Here is a 26,362-nt window from a genome sequence, read left to right as displayed (position 1 = left end):
CCGTTCCCTGATCGGGTCACACCCCGGAGCCTTTTGGCTGCTTCAGCCCCTTCTAACGGCCCAAGCCCAACCCCATCCCGCCTCACCGCCTCACCGATACCTCCCCGACGGTCGCAGCACGCGCTCACAGCCTCACGCACCGCACATGCGCAGAGGCCACCGCCGCCTCCACCTCCCTTCCCGCCGCCGGTGGTGGGCGGGGCCCGTCGGGCCGGTGGGCGGGGCTGTGGTGGCCTAGCGGGGCCGCGCCATGCAGCGCGATGTGGGGAGCCTTCCGCTGGCGCCTGCGGTGCGCACTCGGCTCGTTAGCGCCGGCTTCCAGACGGTGCAGGAGCTGCTGGAGACCGGCCCCTGCGGGCTGAGCAAAGGTACCGGCGGGAGGGAGGGAGGAAGGGAGAGAGCGAGCGAGCGGCTCCTCCGCCGCTTCCCGCCCTTCCTCTGCGAGGTCTCCCGCAGCCCTTCCCTTTCCGCTGTAGCTGACTGGCGCGGGTGGGGTGTCGGCAGGTTTAACCTTACCGGAGGGTACCCCATCCCAGGCAGTGCTCAAGGCCAGGCTGGACAGGGCTTGGAGCAAGCTGCTCTAGTGGAAGGTGTCCCTGCCCGTATCGGGGTTTGGGACTGGATGAGCTTTAGGGTCCATTCCAGCCGAAACCATTCTGTGATCCTATGTGGTTAGTGTACACCGAGCAGCTCAGGCAGGTGAGGGGCTTGATCCATACGGAAGGGCCGTGGCTCGGCTCTGGGAAGCTCCCCTGCGCAGCCTGAGACCCCAGTGAGCCTGGGCGAATGGACAGAGTTAAACCTTTCCCGGATTTCAGGTTTGCCTGAGCAGAGAAACAGACAAAACCCGATGATTCTGATAAAAGATTCTTCTTGCAGTGAGTGATGGGTGTCAATGGGATGCAGAAAAGGGAAAAAACAAAGGATTCTCTCTCATTCCTCTTCTTTCCCCATCTGTATGTTCTTTAAAGTAAACTTCCCTGCAGTCAGAAAGTCACCTTTTTCAAGTTAAAATAAGATTTCTAAGAAACATTTAATGATAGTTTTATTATCTGTAATAAGATGTAATAGTTTTGCCTTGAAGATCAAAGTGAAGTAGCTAGAGTCTGACATATATGTGCGTAAAGGCAGACACGCAGAGGTGTTTGCTGGTGTCTCATCTTTGTTACTGGGTATGTGTTTCAAATCTAGAGGTGACACATGAGGTATACAGCCCTGGAATACCCCAAGAATTCGGAGCACGATCAGTAGCTGTCCTTGTCACTTACCAGTCTGCAGCCTGACTTCTTTTCCAGGACTTTATTTGCTTGAAATTAAATGAATATGATGGGACATTCCGTGCAGAATAGGTGACTTGCTCTGTCAGATCTCACTCATGTAGTGAACGGCAGTTTTGATTATTTTTTCTATTTGCAGACAGCTTACTGGCACCTGAATTCTGAACACAGGACATCATTGCTGAGCTCTTCTGAAAATCATATAATTAGTTCCAGAGATGTTGGCAAGCTGTATGCATCGTTGTACTAAAAGGATTAATATTTTGTGTTACACTGCAGAACATTCAGTTTCTGTAAAACAAGTTGAATTATCTCTTTGTACTTTCAATAAATCACTATTTATAAAAATAAGGTAGCGTTTCATGCTTTTGACTTTTCTAGAAACTGGAATCTCCAAGGAAGAGGCCCTGGAAGTGTTACAGGTTGTGAGGCAGGAATGTCATGGGGATGCAGCAAGGACCGCTGCAAGATCAGGTGCCTCCCGAAAATGCACCGCCCTGGAACTTCTGGAACAAGAGCAAGCCCAGGGCTTCATCATCACCTTTTGTTCAGCACTAGACAATATTCTAGGAGGTGGTGTGCAGCTAACCAAAATCACCGAGGTCTGTGGAGCACCTGGTGTTGGGAAAACACAGCTATGGTATTTCATTTTTAGATTACTTTTGGGTTTCTTTGAGGAGAGATTATCTTTCTTGTTGTCAATCTCTGATTCTTCTACAGCATTACAAATAAAATCATGATAATGGCTGCAGTGCTTCCTGCTCCATGTATTCCTCAGCAGAAATGTCACTTCAGGAGTTGGGGAGGGGAGAGCTTTGTGACGTGGATATTTATCTGGTTTTTCTGTTTTCCCTGGCAGTATGCAGTTGGCGGTAGACGTACAGATCCCAGAATGCTTTGGAGGTGTAGCTGGAGAAGCCGTGTTCATTGATACCGAAGGAAGTTTTATAGTAGACAGAGTAGTGGATATTGCAGCTGCCTGTGTGCAGCATTGCCACCTTATTGCTGAAGCTCATCAAGAAGAAGGTACGTTGCCAAGTCATTTCTTTCTGCCTCGTAGACTGGGGGATCAGAGTGAGATGCGTGACTCCTGGGCTGCAGTTCTACCATTTCAGAAGTAGTGTTGGCTCCAGAAGTTCTTGCTGCCAGTCTTTAATTTCTACCTGAAATAAAGCATCATACCCTAAACAGCGTCAGCATGTGGAGCCCATGCTGCAGACTGAGCTGATCCACTTTAAGCATAATTCTTCTATGTGACAGTTTGGAGGGGGTTTTCCCCCTCTTTTTCTTTTTTAGCACTTGAATGAATGAATTCACAGCAAAACACAATTCTGTCAGCAGAACTTGAGGGATAATATGGGACAGGAAGAACAGCTGGGGAAAGGGAAGAGGAACAATAGAGGCAGTGTTGCTGCTGAAGCCCCATACTGTAAAACTGTAGTTGGAGTTCACCTCCTTCATGAGGTCAATATAGCCAAGATGCATTCAATGAAGAGTAGTTCTAGAATTCTAGAACTCATCAGTGTGTTGGGGATACTGACACAACTTTTGTGTTACTCTTAAGAGTATTTTATGCAGCAAACTTCTGTTTGAACTGAATGGACACCATATTAAATGAGCTACTACCTGTACATGAAGCAACAGATGATTAATAGTCAGTGTTGTCCTCTGGTGGTGATCTGGCTTGAAAATGATTTACTGGAAAAGTTCTATTTTCAGAAGTAGATTTTTCATTTTTGGAGCACTCCCTTGGAGGCTCTGGTGTATCTGTGTGCGAATGCTGAGATAGCATCTGCTCACCACTTTCTTGACTTTCAAGCCAGATGGAAGGTATGTTTCCCACACTCTGTACCTTGACTGTTTCTGTTTCCGGGGGTTCTGCTGTTGCTATATGTGGAGGGCATCGTTCGGTAGAATGATGAAAGTAGCAATATGCTATTACAGACTTCTGACTCATTTACTCATCTGTTTATCTGTTCTCAGATCATCTAAAAGCTTTGGAGACTTTCTCTGTTGAAAGTATCCTTTCTCACATATATTACTTCCGTTGCCGTGACTACATAGAGCTTCTTGCACAGGTCTACCTCCTCCCAGACTTTCTTTCGGAGCACTCAAAGGTAAGGATTATTGCAGACTTAGGGGAAGATACCACTCGTCTTCACACTAAGGATTTTCAAGGTTGCTCAGCTGTTATAGTAAGAGTAACATGAGTAACGCCTGGGTACCTTGTCAGCTTGGCAGTAATGTATTGGCTGATGGTGGAGTACAAATGTAAGCTTGGCTGCTTGTTTGCTTTGTCATTCCCATCCCAATTACTCTTGAAAGCAATTTGCTTTTGCTACCACTGCTGCCATCTTTCTGAATCTCCATTTTGAAGTGAAGATACTGGACCTCTGTTGCCACATGTTTTGTTTCTATAAGCACCGAGTTCTGAATCGTTATAAAACTGCTTTACAGAAGAATCTCTGACCCAGGTGTATGTGTGATGACCATGATGCAGGGGGATCAGAAAGGCTTAGTGCCACTCACTTCTGTCGTAGAAGATCACTGAGGACCAGAAGCATTCTGTACCATCCTGACATACACAAAGGGACTTCTTCTTTCCCACACTTCTGTTGCTACAAGCAGCCAGAGCCTGCAGTTGGACTCTTGGGTGAACTACAGCCAAAAAGTTTCCTAGTTCCTAGCGTTTTAGTGAAATGCTATTGTAGGGCAGATTTTCAGCACCTCTTTTCCAGATTTTTAGGTTCTAACAGGATTTGGGAAAGATGAAGTGTACCCCATTCTAATGGAGCACAAATCAGTGTTGTTTAGTTAAATTGTCTTTTGTATGTAATTTCAGTTTTTGGAAGCTGTTATCTTCTTGAAAGCACAGATGGGAGTCTTTCTTTTGCTTAGTGTAGTCTGGTATTTCCCTTTCTCTGCCAGGTACTAACGGTGCCCTGTTATGTTTGCTCTTGTGGAAAGTACAGTTGCATTAGCACAGTTGCATTGGGCTGCAGTTCTCTGGTACCATCTGTGCTGATTATCTGTGCTTGGCCTGGAGCCTGAAATACTACTGAAGGTTGCAGGAGAACCATAAGACCTTCTGATGATTCCTTGGATAGGATATAAGTGACTTGACAGATTGCTCATTGCAGTCCAGCTCTCATTAAAATTAGTCTGATCCCAGTGTGCAGACCTGGAGCTGAGACTGGGACCACAGAAACCTACAGATTTTAGGTATTTTTTTTTTTTTGAGAGACCTAGTTGTAGAGTGTCATTTGGAAACAGGAATTAGTTTGAGATCTTGTTAAGAATATGAGAGAGGCCAATAATATGAAAAAGGCTATGTTAGAAAATATTCTTGTCATAATAAATCTAGTTCTTTAAGGTCTAGTAGAGACGCACTGGCATGGGGAAGGCATTTGTTACCAAGCTTTCTCTATACAGCCTATGTTAGAATACTTTACGTCTACTTGTTTGTTATTTTATAGGAAGTAACCACTGCAAGAAAATAAACCAATCTGCATCCTACCTGGACATATTAATCTGATAGGCAAGTTATATGTATGTATATGTTCCATTCTAGCACAAGTAATTTTTTTCATTTGGAGGTTCAGGGCCATTTCACAGAGTGATGTTTGCGGCAAGCTTGCATGTTCCAGTCACAAAGCGACTTCCCAGTAATGAGTTAAATCTATAATAGAGACAACCCATGTTCTTGTGTTGTTTCCGATTTGTTATCTTGTGCATTAATGCAAGGACTTGCAGATACCTAGGATTTGAGTGACATCTGATCATGTAGATGCTGTAAAACTATCCATTTCCCTTCTGTATTTCAGACACTGATGACTTGGGTCATCAGAACAGCCACAGCAAATGAAGTTAGAATAAATCAAAGTCCCTGACTAATGTTTATCTAGTGTCTTGAGGGTGATGGGCCAGCAGCAGCATTGTGTTCAAGCTTCAGCTAATGATTGCTACAAAAGAAACAATTCAGCAAAGCAAACATCTTCAGGCAAGATAGATACTCAGCTCCATTGCACAGTGTCTGGAATGTCTTCATGCATCAGTTCAACTCCATGTTTCTCAGATAACTCATCTGATTCTGTATCAGTGATCTATCTTAACAGTGACTACAGACAGCATGTGTTCTAATCTTGTTAGGATTTATTTTTTGAGGGAAAAGGTGAAATAAATTAGTGTTCATGGAGAGCTGATCAGAGTACAACCTTCGGGTTTAACAATTTATTTTTCTCCAGCTCCTCTTCTGCAAGGCTTTAAGTCCAGGTTTATTATTTTGTATTCTGTATGGGGTGCTCCAGAGAAGTCAGCTCTAAGTGAGCAAGCTCTGGAACTGGAAAGAGCTCTGTGCTGCCTTAACTAATGGGATATATTAGTGCAGCATTTTGTTTAAGCTAGTGCAGCTACAGTCTGAGCTAGTATCCCTTAATAAAGCAGTACTGCACTTAGCAAGTGTCTTCGTGTGTTCAAAGCTTGGAGCTGTTTACTCTGCACTCTTATGGAGTGCTGATTGTTCCCAGTATATATCTAGAGACAATAGGTGTTACGCTGTTAATGCACATTTGAGTATGAAATAAGGTTGTCATCACCTTATACAAAACATTCCAGTGCACTTAAAAAGATGTCTTGCTGCTTTTTGTCATTTGCTTGTAGGATAATAAAGGTAGTTCTCCTTTTCTTCCACGTTTAGGTCCGACTGGTGGTAGTTGATGGAATTGCATTTCCTTTTCGCCATGAGTTTGAAGACCTCTCACTCCGGACAAGGCTTTTGAATGGTCTGGCGCAGCAGCTGATCATCATAGCAAATGATCATAAGTCAGCAGTAAGTCTGGGGCAGGTTTAGATCAGAAAAGATGCTACTTTAGAATAAATGCATTTCAAAGAATGAAGCAAATGTGATTTGCTGGAAATAGCAAAATAAAACTGCAAGAATGCCCTCTACATCCGTGTTTGCCAGTTTAGCTAGTAAATACTGGGGCGTGGGGTGGGGCACAGGCAAAACTATTTGGGTGGAAAATTCCTAGACTTGCCAGAATAAGTAAAATCTTTATTAAAAACATCCTGTGGATCTTAATTAATTGGTAGCATATCAATCTATCGTGCTGTTTCACATAATCTTTTTAATGATTTGGTTGGACAAGGAATGACTTTGGTGACTTTCTACCTATAGAACACACACAAAAAATACATCAGAGTATTCGGCAGTTCCAAATACCGTCCACTCTTTGTTTAAAAATAAACTACAGTCTTAGTGGAGGAACTGTTCTTAGGGAGGAAAAGCACTTTATCTGCTGGTTTGGTTTGCTCTTCTGGCATCCATGGAAACTCACAGCTTCCTTCCTGGGCATTGTTTCTATGTCATTTACGCCAAGATGGAGGCCAGCAAATCTGCAGCCCAGTAGCCAGCAGATGGCACTCAGAAGCTACATCTGTTCCAGAAGTTGTTTCAGCAAGTCCTTTACAGTACAGAAAAACATTGTTCAGGAATTGGAGCTTAAACCATCTCAAAATGGTACTTGTGCCTGCAATTCTTTCCAGGTGACTTGCAGCCTTGTCACCCACAACTCTGGTGCAAATGGGTTTTGTTCCTCACTGCTAAAAATAAGCCTCCCCTTGTGCTTCCTCTGATAGCTGCAGGAAGGGACGGAACACAGCTCTACATTCCGCCCTGGTGAAGCGATTGGGCTTGCTGCTGAAACCATACCCTCTCTGTCATCCTGAAATGAAATATGAAGCTTTTTGCTGGTGTGGGTACCAAGGGAAGTGAATGTTTTATGACTGCTTGATTTTGCACAGCCTCCAGTTTACTGAGTGCTTTCACTCATAAATTTGGTACCTGGTGACCTTGAACAAGAGCAGTTGTCATTGTACAGTCTGTTTTTCTTTGGTCAAGGGGCACATATGTCACTTCTTTCTATTGAACAAGTGAGCAGTTTAGTACAAGCACTTGCTGAATAAACACTTGCTACAGAAGCAATAAACACAGAGCTTCAGAAATGATTTAGCTCCGAGTGGCCCTCCTGTTAGTTTTTTGAGTTAGTTCCATGTAGCTTGCAAGCAGTCTAAATTCAGCTGCGTGCCAGAGATTGCTCCTTGGGCAGCAAAGCTGGGCAGACTGAATGCTCTTAATATGGATGGGAGTTTGTTTAGTTTCTAAAGCTGAACTCAGTGGGTTGTGCTATGATGTCCAGAGCAGGCCATCTCCAGCTCCAGTGAAACAGGGAGCCTGTTTGGGGTTGTTACCATCCATATATGATGAGTTACTTTTCTAAAATACACAGTACATGCCTTAAGGATGTCAGCTATGTAAATGTCTTAGGTGTGTGCCCTCTGTGCTCAGTGGAGTTGCTTGCTCTAGCACACTTTAACTGTTCAAGCAAGAATTGTACAAGCATGTCAAACAATGAAAACCCCATAGGTTTAAGATAGGTACAATTTTTTTATTTTTAATTTTTAATGAACTTTGCAATTAATATTCCTGGCTCTTTTCTGTCTCACCCACCCCCACTTCTACCAGGGATCTAACCTAGACTGTCTGTGAACCTCCTACAAGTGATTTGTGCTGCGAAAACACTCCCCCGCTCTGTCTGTTCACTTTTCATTCTGCTTTGTATTGTACCCACTTGCGCATTTTTAGAAGACAAGGCACAGAAATTCTGTTAATCACTAGGCTTATGCATGTTTTGAGCAGCAGCACCAAATTCATTAATGCCAATGACTGAAAGCTGTCTCTTTACAGAGGGCTGGTGCAAGTCATGTGAACCTAAATACAGATCCAAACAGTATTTAGTACAAATACAGTGGAATATACAGTTTGCATCCCTTGGGGAGGGAGAAATTTAGGTTTCTTTCAAGTCTTGAATGAAAGAAATCTACCTCCCATGCAAATGGAAAATACATTTTTCAGGGTTCTATTATTTTGTTTGGGCTATTGAGCAGATGAGGCACCTTTACAGTTTCTTCTTGCTAACATGGATCTTCACCTGAGGAACTACTTTATTGTTAAAAGCTTTTTGAAAAATGGCTCTCTTCCCTCCCACCAGTGTGCTTATTTTCTGGAGATTGTCTTGTTTGTGTGCTTCTGTTTCCTCTTTTAGGTAGTTCTGACAAACCAAATGACAACAAGGATTGGACAGAGCCAGTCCACACTGGTACCTGCTTTAGGTAGGCGTTTAGCTTGAGCTGAAAATTGAGTTTATCTTCAAATATATGACTTTGTTTCTTTTGGCATTGTGTGCAAAGAAAATGAAATTGCTTGCTGAATTTCTGCAGTGTAGCAGAATCCACGGTGAAAGCCATTCCAGATGGGTCTCAGGCTAGTATTGTGGAACTCTGCAGTAGTGTTTACCTATGGCAGCTTTGTCAGTATAATGAGCAGCTATCAAACTTTATTCTAAACTCAAGCATGGTGTGCAGATTAAAATCCTGCTTAGATTTTTTAAAAGGGATTACAAATATTTTTAAAAGTAGTGACATTTTCAGATTGCAGAAACTCACAGGTTGAGAGTGTTGTTGGATATTTTTTTCCCTTTTAAAAACCAAGAATGTTAATGCTAAACTTGCTATTAAATCTATCAGCATTCCTTTAAGATGACTGCATCACCCTTTATGGGGAAGCACTAGATACTAAGAGCTCTGAGTAAGTAGCTTTTTAGAAGCACAGCTAATGTACTGCAGCCTTCCCCTGAGGATCTAGGCTGTTACCTTTATCCTAGCTGTGGCTGTGTCAACTAAGGAGGCCACTACCCCTGCTTGAGGTCACTGCTGCATCCTATATGCTGGCTGAGCTGTTTATTGATTGTCTCCTAAGCCATTTCTGCCAAAAGTGGCCCAGTGAAATTCGAGCCATTTAAATAATAAGTAAACCTCTGATAAATCAAGTAATTTAGACTGCAATTGGCTGGTGAGTATCTTACAGAAAATGCAGGGATGGACCTGGGAGCAGTAAACCTCTAGCAGGAATGTGGTGATGAACAGATTAAACCACTAATAGAATAACACAACTTAATAGTTGCACACTTCAAACTATGCTGCAATTTCTTCAATTCGCTGAGAATCATCTACTGCTTTTCCAGAACAGTTTAAGTTGTTTATTTTGCCATTGCACTTGAGCATGTTCCATTAATTATTTGCAAAGTCATTGCATATTTGCTGCATAGCTGGAGCTCCCTACCCATTGTTCAGTGCAGTTACGGCATAGAGAGAAGTTATGTGTGGGATCCTCAACTACAGCCTGTCTAGAGTGAGTTTAAGTGTTTTTTACAGGCTGCTCAATTTTGCCCTGTAATGAGCAGAGTACCTCATACAGATTCTTTTGCTGCAGTCACAGGGGAAAATAGAACAGTTCTTCTCAAGTAGAGATTTTGACACATTAAGAAAAAGCTCAGTGTTTAAATCTTCTTTCAGGTCATAACTTTGTATTATTTTATGGTACACTTAAAGGGCAACAAATCCTCTGTCCACAGCTTCAGTTTCTGTGGACTAAGTAATGATTCCCTTGTTCCGGAGCAGAGGGAGAAGGGGACACACACAAAGGCAAAGATAATTCCCAGTGTCTGTACAGGCATTGAACCATTTGGCAGAGATGTAAGATAAAATGAACAAATACAGACTGTCTCCATCGAGCATGTGAAGAATGTGGAATTTTGGGCTGTGCACGCAGATATAGACCCAGCTTCTAGTGTCTGACCCTTCTTGTCATTTTTGCTTCTTGCTCTCTGATATATTATTTTTGGCAGCCTTTCTGGCTATAAACTCAATTCAAGTTAATAGATTCTGTCTTTTTATTTCAGTAGCCAGTGTTTGAGAGGTGGTGTGTTTATGGAGTCATAAGGATAGTAAAGAATGTGAAGACATACAGAGTAGGTTATAATTCAAAGATATCACGTATTGTCTTGTGCATATTTTCTTTTACAAATATTTAATTCGACATAACCTCACCCACACTGACTATATACTGATTGTGATTCTCACCAGAATGGGTGCGTAGTAAACATACAGTATTGTTGAGTTGTATGTACTCTGCAAAAGTGAAACTTTGCACCAGTTGTTAAAATATTTAGGTTAAGAGATATTCCCCCTATCCTAAACAGCCTTTTCTGAGATTTCACAAGAGCATTAATCTCTAAACTCTTATTCAGCTTCTCAGCAGAAGGGAACTTCTTAATTATGGGGAAAAAAAGGCACAGATGCTGCAAGGTATTAAGTCAAGAGCTTTATGAAGAGGACAGCTTTCTTTCCCACTAGTAATAGCTAAGCTGGGTGTTCCTAGACATTTCTACTGGATATATTTAGAAAGGAGGTCAAATATAAATCTGCAGCCAGTTTAACTCAGAAATACCCCATTTTACCGTAGCATTTTTCTTTCATACTCGATACAGTTGGAAACATTCTAGTGTGGAATTTGTACCCATTGTAAAATGTGTTTTGATCTCTGACTCAGAACTGTATCTGATGACTAGAATCTTCAGTCTCAACTTGCATATAGTGGAGCAAGGTCTAGCAAGATACCTACAGGGTCTAGGTCTTCATTACAGCTGAATCTTATTTTTTGTCTTCTCTGTGCTGTAATGAACACCAGAGCACATGGGGCATGTGGGGCTAGTGACATGATGCAGACCAACAAGTGATTCAGAAGTTAATGGGGCTGTATGGAGGTGAAGAGGAGAGGCTTGCAGCACTGAAACAAAATGACTGGTTTCAAATGCAGTCCATCTTTGGACTACTGACTGTATCCAGGGATAAACGGAGGAAAACACCCAATAAAACTGTCTATAAATTGACTGAGCTCATGGTCAGGTGTGAACTGAAACAACAGGACTATTTCCCCTGAAATAGGATAACAATCCAAACTTCCTTCTTTCTTTCCACCATGCCCTCCCTCTTGCATTTGGTTGTGTTCTTTTGCATTTTGCTGTCAGAAGCAGAAGACTGCTTCAGGGGCCCTTAATACTTTAATAATCATTGACTTTTCTCCCAAAGCTTGTATCCCAAAGGGAGTGATGTTTGCTCATAATTATTCCTGAGAGGCAGAGTATCAGAATTTTGAAGTAGGATTTAGCCATACTCAACTAGGCTCTTTCAGTAGTAATTAGAAAAATCTTTTCTTAATGCTATGTCTGTTTTCAAGACTTGTCTAGTACCTGTCCTTTATTAGTTATATAGAAAATCTTTCTACAAATATGGAAGTACTGCATCAAGCTTTCTATAAAACACTGATTATAGAGGTTATTCCTTGTCTCAGTGTACTTGGTAAACTAGTTGTGAAATCCTTGCACATTGATACAAAATACGTGATTTATTACTGCGAGAAAGGTGTATATATGTTTAATCATAGAGGTTTTTTGGAAGACTGGTCTAATTTACTGATGATGGTGCTGCTATAGGAGCATAAATAAAATGGCCTCTATTTTGTGTCACTCAGGAGAAAGCTGGGGACATGCTGCTACTGTCCGTTTAATCTTTCACTGGGACAACAGTCAGAGGTAAGTGAAAGTGTAAGAAGTGAAGTACATAACACTGACCAATGTGATAATTTGAGAATCCTTCCCTGAATGGCCAAACAAAGATTTGAATGTGACTTCCAGCTTTGCTCTGCCATGTCCCAGGCTACTGCAGCTCAAGAAGAGCTTTCTAGTTCAGGCTAAGACAGCGTGGGCTGAACTGTCATGCTCCTCCCTCTCACCATGGTCAGCTTGCTGCAGTGCTGTACTTTCTTTCTGACAAGATGCTATGTCTCATCAAACTATAACATCCTAACGGCAGCTGCTCAGACACAAGAACTGAGGATCTGGTGCCTAAGTAGAAATTTTTACTCTCTGTATTTTGTAAGCAGGGAGTAGAATGTCTTTGCTTCAGCCTTTTAGGCCCCAGTCAGTACAAAGCCAAAGATGCCAAAGGTAGCTTTCCACCTAGGTAGCAATTCTCAGGACAGAAAAAGCTTGCTGAGCCCTGAGCCTTAGTGGCAGCCTTTGAACCTTTCTGCTTTTGAATGTAGCAGGATGGTTCCAAGTTACAATGACCTGCAGGAAGAGCTTCATTTACTCCCAGTTCAGAGCTGAGTTATGGAGGATGATTTTAGCAGCACAAAGGAATGAGGATGACCCTTCTAAAAAACCATATGATGTTCTGTTTCCTGGTTCTTTTTTTTTCCTCTTCAGTATATTGCAAGCTCACTTCTCTTTCCTGGTCAGTTAGATTTGTCTTGTGTGTAATATCACAGTGCAGCAGCTTGGGATTATGAAGTCTTGCTTCAATTCCCTAATCTTCTGCAAACAGTGAACAAAAATGCTGCTGGAATGTTGTTGTGCATAGTTTGGCTTGTTAAACCTGAAAGAGACAGGCAGTGACACTTTCTTGTGGAGTTTTGGTTTTTTAAAGTCTAAGTTTGAAGGAAATGCAGAATGATTACAGCAGGCTGTTTATGTTGGAATTAAATTAACATCACTGATCAGTTAACAGCCTTTATAAGACAGAAGTTGCATCAACACAGTGATTGCAGAGTGAACAAAAGTTAATTTTATGTATCAAAACTAAGGAGGTTTTTTTTCTTCTCCAACAGCTAGGAAGGTTGTAGATAACATGTTTCAGGAAGTGAGCCAAAGATAGACAAACATGTTTTATTTACTGTTCTAAACGTGTAGCTAATATGGAGCAGGGCAAGCAGAAGCACAGCAATTCCGGTGAAAGCTGCCTAACTGTAAAAAGCAGCAATAACTACATTCTGTTGCATTTTTCACACAAGCTACCTATACCTGATGATACATCAGGGCTTCTTGTTATTTTTATATTAAGCTATTGAGGCACAAAGATATTTGAGTATCCATTTGCCACCTTCTTCTTTATTAATTGTGCTTTGGCCTAATATGATACCTGTCTCTTTCTTTCCTTCTACTACTGAAAATGGCAGAGCTTAATTATAAGGGGGCTTATTGCTGTGAGGTAAGATCCTGTTGAGTCAGAGGCATGCAGCAGAGCTCCAGCTGAGCACTTGTGAAAGTGTGGCTTCTGCAGCTTCAGATTTAGGCTATTTTGTGAAGTATAACCCACCCCTTAAATGTTCTGAGGAATTCCCTGTGTAGCTAATGTGAAGTGGCAGTGTTCCTCAGGCTGTAATTACGTGCTCTCTAATAGAATGGCACCTCAGGGAGGTAAAAAAAACCTGAAAATAATTAACGGGATCTTTGGCAGGGTGTCTTGATACAGATAGCAGAACACTTTCCATACTGGCTTCACCTAAGTGTGAGTTTTGGGGAGGTGAGCATGGTTTAGACTAGCATCAGCCCTGGGACTGGTTGAAAAATCCCTTATTTTTGAGCTGCTGTGCAGTCTTCTTAAAAGCAGGCATTTATTGGGCTAGGTGCTACCACAAATCAAGATGCATTGCTTAGAGTCTAAATGCACAAAATCAAAGAGTTAGACAAGAAATACAAGGAGACTATTTTCTCAAGGTTATGTTGTGTGTCAGTGGCAAGATCAGGCTTAGAAATAGAACATCTTATGCTCCTTCTCTATCGACTAGGTGATATTGACAGGCCTGGGAAATATCTAGGAAAAAAAAACTTCCCTAGAATATGAATTCTTGAGGGTATCTCCCAATGTCAAGATGTCAGTGAACGAAAGATTGCTTAACAGAATAGGAAAAAATTGTGCTCAAAACCTTGTTTGCATTTTAAAAGTGGTGTTTGGAATTGCTTCATAATGAGTATTTTTTTTAAAAATGATGAAATCCTGTGATGAAACAACGGTGATTAATCACTCGTTTTAGTAGGTCTACATTGTATTTGAGCTGACAGGGCATATAAGGATGGGAAATTGGCATCCACACTTTAAATACCTATATGAAAATACCTACATAAGAATTCCACTGGTCACATACCCCATGTTTATGGGGAAAACCTGAATCTAGTCATTTGGCTACTTGGAATTGTTATTATTGTATTCACTAATCATAATTATCTGGTGTTTTTTCTTTAACCAGGCTGGCTACATTGTACAAATCACCAAGTCAGAAGGAAGCAACTATACCGTATCACATCACAGTTAGTATTTCTTTTGGGCTGGAAATTGCTAGCTGTAAAGGAATTTTCAGATACAAAGACAAATCTGTGAATGATGTTTTCTTAGTGTTGCTTTTCAGTTGCCTTATGAACGTAACTGGTAATACTGGGATGTCTCCAGGTTTATTAATATTTTGCACCTTTTCTCTTTAGAAAAATGACCCAGCATGTTAGTTCTCTTAGAATTAAAACATTTTGATTTCCAGATCAAATTTATAGGCAGCCTGTCCCCATTTGTTCTTCTGCTAATACTGCTTATTTTATCTGCCCTTGATGTTAACTTCTGGCCTAAGTGCAATTACAGAGAACAATCACACACTTGCTGAGCATTCATTTTGGGAGACTTGGACAAGCCAAGCTGCGTTCTCCCTTGTCAGGTAGTATGCTATTGTTTCCTTAGTGGCTCTTCTCTGCATCTTCCAGGTGAGTTTCTCTGTCTAAGACAAAGGTGAGCTGAATCACACATGGTATTGCAGAGGTTTTACCAGTACTTTGTGCCATACATATTTCCACATCTCTGCTTTAAGTGCATTGCCTGATACAATCTAGGTTGTGTTTCTCTTTCATAGCTCCATTCTACTGGTAACCCTATGACCAGCCAATATATACAGATTTTTCTATTCTGCCACTGTCACATGAGGAGTTTCCAGCTTATGGTTGGAGTTCTTATTCACCCCTAGTTAAATCCTGTGATTTTCTTTTGTGGAGTCCTTAGATACATATTAATAAGAATACACACAGCCTAAGCTGTATTTAGGTTAAAAAAAAAAAATCCAGCCCCACCACTCGACTCTTATATCTCAAAATGTCAGATACATAGGTACATGCCATACCTATTTGCCACGTGTCCTCACGGAAACACACTGCCGTAGCACTTCCTGCAGATTTGAATGCTGCCATGAGATCTTCAAACTATTGAATAGGTATTTCCTTTTTCAGTCCTGAATGTATTCACCTAGACAGAAGAAATATTGCAAATATATATATATGTAAAAAAAAATATATATATAAATGTTATGTAAGGACTGGAAGGATAAGTGGGACCACATCCCAAAGTTGTTTGGATCGTGCGATGTGAGCTCAGCCCTTTCTCACCAGCTGATAAACAGATGGACTTTACCTTAGACAGTTTAATAGCCTTTTCCTTTCAGTTCTGTATGCATTATAAAACAGATATACTCTCTTCTTCAGTGTGGATGCACACAATTTTGAAATACAGTTGAGAGTGTATCCTAATCAAAGATTAGTTAAAATTTTAAAAGATTATCCCAGTGTTTTTCCTGTAATCCTGTTGAGCTGCTTCAGCAGACAGTTTCTGGAAGTAAAAAATGTATTATTCCTGTTTTTTTTTAACTCCTCAAATTCAGGCCTGATGGTAACGGTCTGCTGTTAGCATTTCTCATTCCCATCTCTGCAGCTAAACTGGAGAATGTAAATACGTGTTCCATGTTTCCAAATCTGATCTAGCACATCTATGCATAACCAGCATACAAAAAAAAATAATTAAAAAATAATAAATTCCTCAAGCCTATTTCCTCAAAGATGTTTAGACTTAGACAAATTAGATACTGTGGTACCATTGGCAAACCGGCTGTTCACTCTGAGCAAGTGTGGAAGCTGTGGAACATGTATCAGATGAAGTATTTTCTTTCACAGGCTGGTTAAGGATTCATTCTTAAATGTAGAGTATAGAAATGTAAATTGATTTATGCACAAGGGAGTAATTATATCATCTGATCCACCTAAATTTCCCAGGTACTGTAACATGATTATTTCACTATAAAAGATAGAGCCCTAGGACCTATATTCTCAGCAGGAATAAACAGTATTTCCCTGAACTGTGGAGGGTCTGCCAGACTAGCAATGAGAACACCACTCAAGTAATAAAGCCATCTGCTTTTGTCAACCTTGATGCAGTCTGTAGCTGCCAGAAAATGTTAAAGAAAAAATCAAAATGACTGTAGACTGAGCTTTGTAGGTCCTTGGTTCCATTGCCCACATGGTTGATACCTAAAACTCACTAACAAATATACAGATAAACCACTTCAAAATAATATACACAAAAACCTTGTAATTTTGAGGTACTCTGTCCAGAAGGGCTTTAACTAAAAGCAAAACCTCCATACTAAGCAGTCTACTTTATCATGTTCTTCTGGCCTTTATAAGCATTGGAATGCTTTTGCTGCAAGTCTAGCATGCTGGATTAAGTGGATTCTTGGCTACAGATCCACCTTTGTGGCTGAGGGAAATGGCAGAGATTAGATGCAAGCAACAGTGAAACACTAAACTTGAAGATTCCCCATTACGCTATTCAGAATAACACTTGAGTTGCTTATAATAGCAGAGGGACTGCACAAATACTGCCCTTGTGGCACCTCTTGCTGTTTGTTCCTTTGAAAAATTAGCAGGCTGCGTGAGGTGAGGCATTTGGAAATAGAAATACAGAGGTAGGACACTTAAGCAAAACATTCTGATTGGGTTTTTACGTTGTTTTGGATTGATCTCAGTGTGGGACACACTGGTGTTTTAGGAAAGTCACATGTCTGATAGTAACTCTACCTGCTTTTTCACACTGCACCAACACAAAATGTCAGCTTTAGATGAAATTCTATCATCCCCCCATTGTCTCTACCTGAGTATTTAGGATCCCCAAAGCAGTTTCTTTTTCAGATTAACCCCTTTTCCTCTCTAAGTCTGCACTGCAGTGAGAGTCGTCATTGTGCTGTCAGCAGTGCTCCCTGCACAGCATTTGCTGGGAGATGGGAAGATGGACAGTCACAGGCTTCACATCCCATCTCAGTATTTCCATCTGCATTGATGACATGATTAACTAACTGCTTTTCCAGATATTTAAAAATCTTTAAAAATCATTAAATTGTGAGGTACAGTAACAGAAAATACAAATGGTACTAAGCCAAATAGATCACTTTAAGCTCTTTCCTGAGTAGCAGCATCTCATTTTCACTTCCACATTTAGTTTTTGGCAGTTAAAGGTTCTCATCCCACTGTGTCCCATAAATTACTATGCTGGGACAGTCTTTGCAGTCTAGAGACTGTTTCAAATATGCTGTTCTCTTACAGTGTCTCATTGATGTTTTCAGTTCATTAAGTAGATACATGAAAGAAAAATACCCTAGGTTTTAGAAATTCAGAGTTCTGTTTCTGAAAATGACTGAGGCAATTAATCCAGTCATCTCCTTGCTTCTGTGGAAGCTTGAATAAGGGCTGAAGGATTTGGCTTTTAATTTATTTAAATAGGCAACTTAATTTACAAAGAAGCAGTGCTTCACAGCCATAGGGGTTATCAGTGATAAAATGAAAATAATAGCCTGGTTGGTGAAAATAATAAAATGATGAGACTCAGTTATTAGTTGGCACGTGTGAAAAGACTTGCTGTTCTGAACTTAGCCTGGTCTAAAAATGGTCTGTGGCCACTCATCTAAAATAAAAGACAACATCATACCTTATTCTGATCTTCTGGGAACTGGTTACTCATGGTTTATATCCATAGAAGTGTTATCACATGATTTTGCTTATATCTCACAGTCTCATGGCTTCCGAGACGTGCAGCCTCCAGCTGTCACTCAAAATGCAGAAGGTGCTGAAATGAACCCTCGCAAACGGCCACGGAGAGAAGAGGAAAAGTAATTGAGATTCAAAAGTTGAATGTTAAAAAATGTGTGCTACAGGAGAACAGTTGCATAGTCAACGTGCAACCAAAGGTAGCCTGAGAGACTAACTTAAATTCCTGCTCTGGATGTTATTTTAACATTTGTGTGGCAGGAAATTCCTTTGTGTATGGCATAATTTTATAATAAAAATTCTATGTTTTCTATAACAAGAGGCTTCAGCTCTTTTTTTTTTTTGGGGGGGGGGGGGAGTGGGGAGAGATGGAGAATATAAGGTTTTTTTACTCTGGGTAAAAAAGCAATGAAATGCGAGCATCTAGTAGAGTATATTTAATGACATAGGTCTTGACCATTCATCTGGTTTTATGTGTATCTGAATTTTAACAAGGTTTCATGTAGCAATCTGTTCACATGCCTCAGACCAGGGCAAAAGGCAGTGGAGCTGCTGATGGATGCTTTAAGATAAATACATGCTTAAAAGCTGTGCCAGATGGGGGCATTAGCCCTTACCTGCCGCAAAGTCCTTGATCAAGGACAATCAAAGCACTGTTTTGAACTTCTCATTTATCTTTTAGTGGCAACAATAGAGATGAAAACCTAGATCTGAAGGACAAAAGATTTAATCCAGCATGGTAATTTTCTGCTTCTATCATAGAAAGAATATTTTATCATCAAGCTCAAACCAAACTGCTGCATAGCCCTTAACTTCCATGTTCATTCTTTACCAAAGCATTCACAGTGAGCTGCTGTAATCAGGATCTGTTTTGTTCATGGCTTTGATAAAGAGGAAGCCCAGGCTTCTTAGACACCAGCAATATAGATTAGCAGCTCCCAAATCTAAACCAAATAAAGGAATGAATGTACACTGAAAATACAGCATGGTTTTGTCCTTTCTAGTAAGAGAAATCTATCAGATTATTAGAGGGAAAGAAAGGTACTGCAGTGCAAAATAGTAATTACTTCAATTATGAGAGGTGTTTGTACACATGCACATATATGACCCCTTTCTGGCATAGTGCTTGATAATGTTATAGCTGAGGAAACTAAGCCAGCAAGCTAAATAGAGAATTCAAGTTGTGGGAGTCACTATCTTTAATTTATAATTTAGTAACACTAAGCTGCCTTTGCTTTGAAACAAAATTCAGTGCTGAATCTGAGTCACGAAACCTGTCTATTCAAAAAGCCGCAAAAAAAAAAAGTGGCAGTGATTTCTGGATCACTATAGTGTTTAGATATAAATTACATAATAAAGTATTAAAAGGAAAAGTATTCAGCTGCTACGCAGCAACCCAGGCTGTGTCAAAATTTCAAACCTGTGAGTCAGGGAGAAGCTCTCAAGCAAGCATGACACAGGAAGAAAGGCAGTGGGATTTGTGACTCAGACAAACATTTCAATGCAGGAGACACAGGCAAACAAAAGGATCCTACCGCATGTGATGTCAGCAAACGCTCCATTTGGGAATAATAGCTTCCTACGTATTGCAGTGCATGAAGGGGGAGCTAGCATGGTACACATGCCTACGTAGCCACAAGGAAAACCATCCATTAAGAATGTTGTAGCAGGATTTTAAGAAGCACTGCTGGTTACTAGTGATAGCTGCTCTCCACCGTGTTTGATATTTATGGAAAAATCCGTTTCTCTCCGTTTACTGTGCTCTGATTAAATATCCCCAACACGTTCTTCCATGTGCGAGGAGAGTAAGGGCATGCCTCCAATACACTATTAATTTCAGCTGACTGTTGTTCTCTTATTTTGTTTGTAGTAGAGTAGCATCTAGAAGCCCCAGCTGAGATGCTGATCCTGTTATACCAAGATAAATCATTTTGGCTGAGTGCATGTTACATCTTCCAGTATTCCAGGCATCATTATCAAACTAAAAAAATTGTACAGTTACTGGTGAACAGTGGGAGTTACAAAACATCCAGAGGAGACACCAGAGGCTCTCTGTGCTGAGATTTATTTATTTTTTTTATATTGAAGTTATAATAAAAATCAGCTCTGCAGACCAGAACTAGAGAGAAAGATCTGTTGGCTGAGACAAAATTAGATTAAATGAGCTAGATTTTGTTCTCATCTGCTGGAGACAAGGAAGCTGTTCCAGGCTTAGAAATGAGTATAAAGAAAGAATTTGACCGTTGCCTCAACAATAAATCTTCCATGGCAAGTTGATATTTTCTTACGTGTGCCTGGAACTCTCTTACATTTCACAGCATCAGTGCACAACAGTGAGTGGAATGAGAGAATTCTATGACTGCACAGAAAGTAAGATTCTGACTAGATAATGTCACAGAACTGAGTCAAAAATAAAACAGGTTGTTTGACTTGCTGCTTCAGTCCAGTTTTCTGAAAGCCAAAAGCTTTAACTATCATGCTGAGTTTAGAATTATTCCATTTTGTAGGGATGACATTTACTTGTGGTGTAAGATCCTACTTTGTCACCACAACAAGAACACAGCATCTACCACAGGGCTCGCCAACAGGAAAACACTGCGGTCACAGTATACTGCTTCTCAAGCCCAGAACCATGATTTGAAACTCTTCAGTTTGGACAGGGACAAAACCAATTTATTTCTTCCTGGTTTTATGTGTTCTGCCCCTTTTCCATTATGAAACACTGAGAAGCTAAACAGCTTCCAAGTAGAATAAATTTAAGAAAACATGAAGAAGAAATAGCTTAACATAAGGTAAGAAGATGTAGCCAAGGTCAAGTTCTGCAATCACAGTCTTGTAGTGAAGTCAATTACAAACTTGTTGGCTAATGTGGAAGGCAATTCAGCTGCTAACCTGGATGTTGAATACAGTGCTGAGAAAAGTACATTTAAAACATAACATTTATTTTTCTATTGAATTTAGTTATTTGGGGGCTCTTAACTTAGAATGTAAGGTATTTCATGGATTAACAACAAAGGTGTTGTTGAAATCCTTACTGCCTGCCTTTTTAACTCCATCCTTTTTCTGAACAAAAGAAGATACCTAAGTTGGAAAGAGAAGTCATTGTGTCCCAGCTTCTCAGATTGTCTTTACCATCCTGGGGATCATAATTATTTAGAAAGGCACATTACGCTGTATTATACTGTTTTAACACATGCTAATTCTGTATGAAATACATTTGATGAAATTTTTAAATACGGTTTGATGCTTTCTTGTCCTAAGATAGAGTACTTTGAGGGAAATGGAATAAATAAAGCACATTGAAGTAACATAAATGTTACAACAGAATACATAGGGGATATAATACGTCTTTTTATGGAATGAGAACCAGGGAAGTTAACCTGCAATTCCCAAACCAGCTGATACGAAAGGGCCCTGGCTAAGAGTATACACACAGGAGGCTGGCTGCAGGGAAATGTGGCACCGGCTGCTGGAGCTGGCAGTGCCTTAGGGCCGCCAAGCAGCCTGCCCAAGCCTCCTCCGCACCAGTCCTCCTCTCGACTTGAGGAACCAGTGCCAGCTGCTACCTGCTCTTTGGCTTCCCCTCTCCCTGGCTCCCCAGGCTGTGTTCCCAATGTCTTGTGGCTTCCAGCCATAGTGTCATTTTGGATGATTAGGGTCAGGAGAGTTGGCTTCTTCCTTTGGCTACTGCAAGATCCTGCATTAATGTTCTATACTGAAGAATGAAATCACTGGGAACTGGCCCCCTTCCCAGTTCCGAGTTTCACTCATAAAGGCACCCACTGTTAGATTGTAAGATACTGTCTTGCTTCCTACAAGCAAGAAATATTCATGCAATATGCACTATTTATTGAAGTCTAAGCTTTACGCAGTTTTAACTATACCTGTAGAAATAATAAACGGTATTAAAAGCAATAGTTCAAGCACTGCACAACCAGTAAAAATGTTGGATGATATGCTGAAAGGATCCATAGAAAAGTATGTATTTTACTAATTGATTCTTCAAGAATTATAGCTAATATTGTTCATTACAAGAATTACTTGTCATTGATTTAAATAAAGCCAGAGAAGCATCACAATACAAAATAAAATAAAATAAATAAATCACATTTCAGTTTCAAACAATAAGAAGGGGGAATATTTAAAACACAAAACATCTAGTGATGTATATGGGAAAGCAAAAAGGAATCTCTACAGACCTCAATAAATGGTTCTAATTGCATCTGGATGCTTTTCTAAAACATGCTGTTTGAATACTTGCTCAGTTTGGTATCTCACACTGCATTATTTTGGAGTTAGAAATTTATGACACGTGTACTTCTAATACTCTATTTAGTGTGAACCACTGCACTTTTAGCAACACAGTTACAACTACATTAGTGACTCTTTTTTGTATTATAGATGTTGATAAAATAAAATGTTTTGGGCTCAAGAACAAGTCTCCTCAGCATGAAAATTATGCCTCTGAAGTCTAGCATGTTAATATGAGACTGTAACATAATTTGTGACACCTTTTTTGCTGTATAAACTTACTACACATTTGGCTGTACATGCTAAGGAATACATCACACCAATGTATCTCTTTAAAAGTCTTTTTTTTTTCCTTTTTACAATTAGCAAAATTTCTGTGGCTAAATCATAGAATTTGAGACTGTCCACCCACTGCATACATACTTCAAAATCTATGAATCCTACCACTCTATTTTATCTGTTCTCTTATAGCACATATATTACAAAAATAATAGACACAGCAGTGGTTGCTTTCTGGCACTCTTGTGACTGATTTTTTAAAAAAAATAATTTTAAAGGCATTTCTAAGTACATGCCTGTAAAATTCAAGGTCTTGTGACTGGAGCAGAATATCACAGAATCAGGGATCTAATCTGCAGTGAAATGATGAACAAGTCATTTAAAGTAAGTCCATGGAAGAGCCAATGTATTTTCAATCCCACTAGGCACCTGCCTTAAATTTTGCTCTCATTGTAGGATGAACCTCACTTTCCACCCTAAAAGCGCAGAATATGCACTCACTGTTATACCCCTAGAACAGAACATAAATGGGATTGAAGCAGTACATCCCTTTGTATTGCCTCCTGTGAGCAGAAGTGATTTGCAGGCTCAGGAATTCCAGTAGTGTTACATTCAGGCAGTATGGTACTGTGGGACTTCAGCCTCAGATGAAATGTGTTGCAAAAGTAGAAAGTACAGAGGAAGGCCCTGGCACAGTAGCACTGCCAGCAAGCTCTTCTGTTGTTTGCTGATATCCAGGAGGTCTGTGCCCCTCATCTCTGTTTAGCAGTAAAAGGAAATTATGCTGATGAAGAGTGACTGATTGCTGAAGTGGATCAGCCTTAATGAGAAGATACTGGACTCTGGTGTGCTCCTGCCTGCAGGATGATCTCATGATTTGACAACATCCAGACCACATTACTAAGTGTTACGTGGTCAGCTGTGTTTTGCTGCAGCAATCCCATGGGCACTAATCTACAAGCCCACTTTGGTCAGTCAATCAAAGGTTTACCATGTAACAAACTTTGTTTTTCTTAATAAGAAACAAGGCATGTTGTGCTGTATCTGCTTTGACAGTGTTCCAGATCTGTTGAGTCCTTTTGAGGGGCTCAGCTTTTCATTAGCTCTTTCTTACACATGCTTTACTTCAACAGATTTCCAAATCTAACGAAATAGACATGGACTAATATCCTGTCTCTCGCTATTGCTATTCAAAGAACCACCTTTCCTAAAGTGAGGTCTGAATGGAAGGCTGAAAATGGAATTTTCTTTTGGAATGGGATTGGAAATTTCCATGACAGCTGCGAAGTGGTGTACAGGACTGAAATCCTATGTTTTGCAATGGATTTGGATATTTCAGAAGAATCTTTGATTATTAAACTGGAAAAGCTGACCTGACCTTAAAAACTTTAAAAAATCCAAAACAAACAAAGAGAGAGTGAAAAAAAAACAGAGAGAAGGATTTTGGTATTTAAGAACATCCTAATACAGTACTTATGGTAAAGGAGCCAGTAAAATTGTGGTAACAGAAGTTACTGTGCTTTTTAAAACTGCAGCTGAACAAAGACTGCACCTAAGAAAATTAACTGGAGCTTGATGCAGCTTGTCAACAGGAGCCTTCTCACTGCATTCCTTTCAAATTCTTGCTCTCTTTACTCTTAACCAATTGAAATTATTTTAGTGAATTGACCAATAATTGTCTCATTGAATTTGAGGAGACAAAAAGAACAGGCCTATACAGTGACATTCACAAGGTTACCAATATCAATCATATGAATATGTATGAAGAACTGTATTCTCTTTCAAGAATATCCTGCAAGCATCATTTCGTGTATTATCTCATTTACAACCCTACATTCAACAGTAGATGTGCCTTCAACAGGAGAACAGCCAAAGGCTTGAAAATACTTGCTTATCTGGTGGTTTCATCTGGCCAGGAAAACAGAATATAGATTCTAAAACTACTTCTGGTTTATTGCAAAAGCACTACTTTTTTAAAGAGATCACTTTAGAAAGGCAATTTATTTGCCATTGGGTTTTCCCATTACATTTTTTTTTTGTCTGGTGTTAGAGTGTATATCATAGGTATTTTAAGTATTGTCAAATCATGCTTAATGCCCCTACACGTTTTCTACTTGTCAGTGTACAGGAACCACTTCCAAAGGTTACAAAAAATTAAAAAGCACTTCTTTTTGCACTCCATACAATTCAGGTCACCTCCCCAAGGCCTGCTCAAACCCTGCTTATTTCTCACCAGCAAAATGAAAAAGAGGAAGGCACCATTTTAAGGCTAAAATAAAACAGGTTTCGTTTGAAAAAACACTATAAAACCTTCTTTAAAAAATAAAATCCAACATGATGGAGGCACACAGGATGCAAACGCCTGTGTTTCCTTCTCAACTCAGGTCCTCTGTTTGACAATACATTGCAAACCAGTAATTTTCAGAGTCAAAATTTTATGAATTGTGAGTTTATTCCAAGCACCTAACTTCATCTCATAGAAACCATTCATACTACTACCCAGCAATTCGGAGTGCACTGAGGCATTCTGAATTTAACTTCCAGAGTTACTAAATACTAAAACCATTTCATAATAGCACTAAACACACCTGTCATAGATTAGTGATTTACTTGATAGTACGGTGTATTTAGGGCTTCCTTTTCTGGACACCAGTAACTAACACCGTGGTTACCTCCTGTGGTAATTGCCCACCCCACTGTCTCCACTTCATGAAGCGATAGCAGGTTCCTGGCTGCCTAACTTAGCCATACCACCCACAGCCACCATATGTTCCACACTGCAGGTTAATAAGAACAGTTTTTCACCTTTCCCTCCCAGAAACAAATGTCAGCATGGCTTACAGCCATAAGCTCTTTATTTAATATTGAAGCAAAACAATACTAACTTGACCACAGTGCCAAAACTTGACAAAGTATCCGGAGTATAAAGTTCTACTCTATTTCATTTTAATTAGTGTCCTTTGCAATTAGACAAATGATGAAAAGCACATGGGGACTGCCAAGATGAATCAAGGACATCTGGTAACTTTAACATTTCAACATGAAACAGAGTAGGTATGTCAGATGCTCTTATGTGCTGTTTGAAACAACTAAAAAAAATAAAACACAACAACAATTTAAGAAAAAGACTATCTAAAAGCTTTTGAGTCTTTTCTTGGACAGCCTTCATCACTGTTCACCACACAACACTAACGTGATTGTATATCTTGTTGAATTAGCTGTTACTTCCCTAAAATACTGTTATAATAGAAATTTTTAGAGTTGAGATTACACTAAAATTATCTGGATTATAGTTTCTTAGAAACTCCAACTGCCTCTGAATTACTAGTGAAAAACTACTTATCATTAACTTAAAGCTGCTTTTTTGATACTTGCACTGATGCACATTCTCCAGGCTTGTGACTCACTGATGATGTACACACAAACCTAAAAAAATAAAAACAAAATCCAGCAATGACATCATCAGCTGCAACTGTGGGTGATATCTTCAAAAAGAACTGCAGTGTTTTCTACCCCTCAAACCCACCTGGCATTCCTGAAGAAATGAATGCTACATTGGAAATATATAAATTGTATATATATTGAAAGAAACTACTTGGATTCTTTCAGGACAAGCTACACAATTTTCCGTGGCTCTAACAGCTTTGGCTGTGAAAGTCTAAGGCTAACTGTGACAACCACATTTTTAACTCTCAGGGCTTTTACATATTCACAAGATTGCAATGTGATCAGTCAATGCTGTTGCCAGAAATATTCTAAAATTAGTTTGGCTCTGAAATAACAATTCACCAAACAGAAGATAGATTTACAGCAGCACCTGACATGCAGAGCTAATTACTATAATGCAGAGAACACCACATTTCAGCAAGCTACTGTCCCGGTTACAATCCGTTAAAACTTGAGAGTATTTTTGCCTGCAATTTGGCCATTTTTCAAGGTGCAGCTGACATTAAGGATACCACTGCCTCC

General features: G+C 40.0%; 1 protein-coding gene and 1 long non-coding RNA gene across 11 annotated transcripts; one reads left to right on the top strand and one right to left on the bottom strand.

The window, feature by feature from the left end:
* Positions 1-237: 237 nt before the first annotated feature.
* Positions 238-18,194, top strand: RAD51C (RAD51 paralog C). Of its 10 annotated transcripts, none has more exons than XR_008972968.1 (9): positions 238-368; positions 1,659-1,917; positions 2,137-2,303; positions 3,261-3,394; positions 5,974-6,105; positions 8,381-8,447; positions 11,707-11,767; positions 14,263-14,764; positions 17,888-18,194. XR_008972968.1 is itself a non-coding variant. In XM_057415839.1 (9 exons), exons 1-9 carry the CDS (start codon positions 251-253, stop codon positions 17,987-17,989), a joined length of 1,101 nt encoding a protein of 366 aa, XP_057271822.1. In that variant the 5' UTR covers positions 238-250; the 3' UTR covers positions 17,990-18,194. The 10 variants fall into 10 exon arrangements, 8 of the variants coding, with proteins under 8 accessions (XP_057271822.1, XP_057271849.1, XP_057271815.1 ...); XM_057415839.1 differs by having other exon boundaries at positions 14,263-14,323; XR_008972970.1 differs by lacking the exon at positions 8,381-8,447 and having other exon boundaries at positions 14,263-14,323; positions 17,888-17,961.
* LOC130602788 (uncharacterized) lies at positions 17,646-25,653 on the bottom strand. The gene is made up of 3 exons (XR_008972978.1): positions 22,862-25,653; positions 18,481-18,573; positions 17,646-17,954 (listed from the first exon to the last, which is right to left on the bottom strand). It is a non-coding gene; the product is annotated as an uncharacterized LOC130602788 (long non-coding RNA).
* Positions 25,654-26,362: the final 709 nt, after the last annotated feature.

Source organism: Pezoporus wallicus, unplaced genomic scaffold (genome assembly GCF_028554395.1).
Source record: "Pezoporus wallicus isolate ANWC-B61680 ecotype Strahan unplaced genomic scaffold, APGP_CSIRO_Pwel_v1 contig_8517, whole genome shotgun sequence".
NCBI lineage: Eukaryota > Metazoa > Chordata > Aves > Psittaciformes > Psittacidae > Pezoporus > Pezoporus wallicus.
This window is presented reverse-complemented; position numbering and strand designations above follow the sequence as displayed.

What these genes read in the sequence shown, in the direction of transcription:
- RAD51C (XM_057415832.1), top strand. Translation starts at nt 251, where the DNA reads ATGCAGCGCGATGTGGGGAGCCTTCCGCTGGCGCCTGCGGTGCGCACT. An exon ending in CAAATGATCATAAGTCAGCA is followed by an intron (nt 6,106 to 8,380) that starts GTAAGTCTGGGG and finishes TTCCTCTTTTAG; the next exon opens with GTAGTTCTGACAAACCAAAT. An exon ending in CACACTGGTACCTGCTTTAG is followed by an intron (nt 8,448 to 11,706) that starts GTAGGCGTTTAG and finishes TGTGTCACTCAG; the next exon opens with GAGAAAGCTGGGGACATGCT.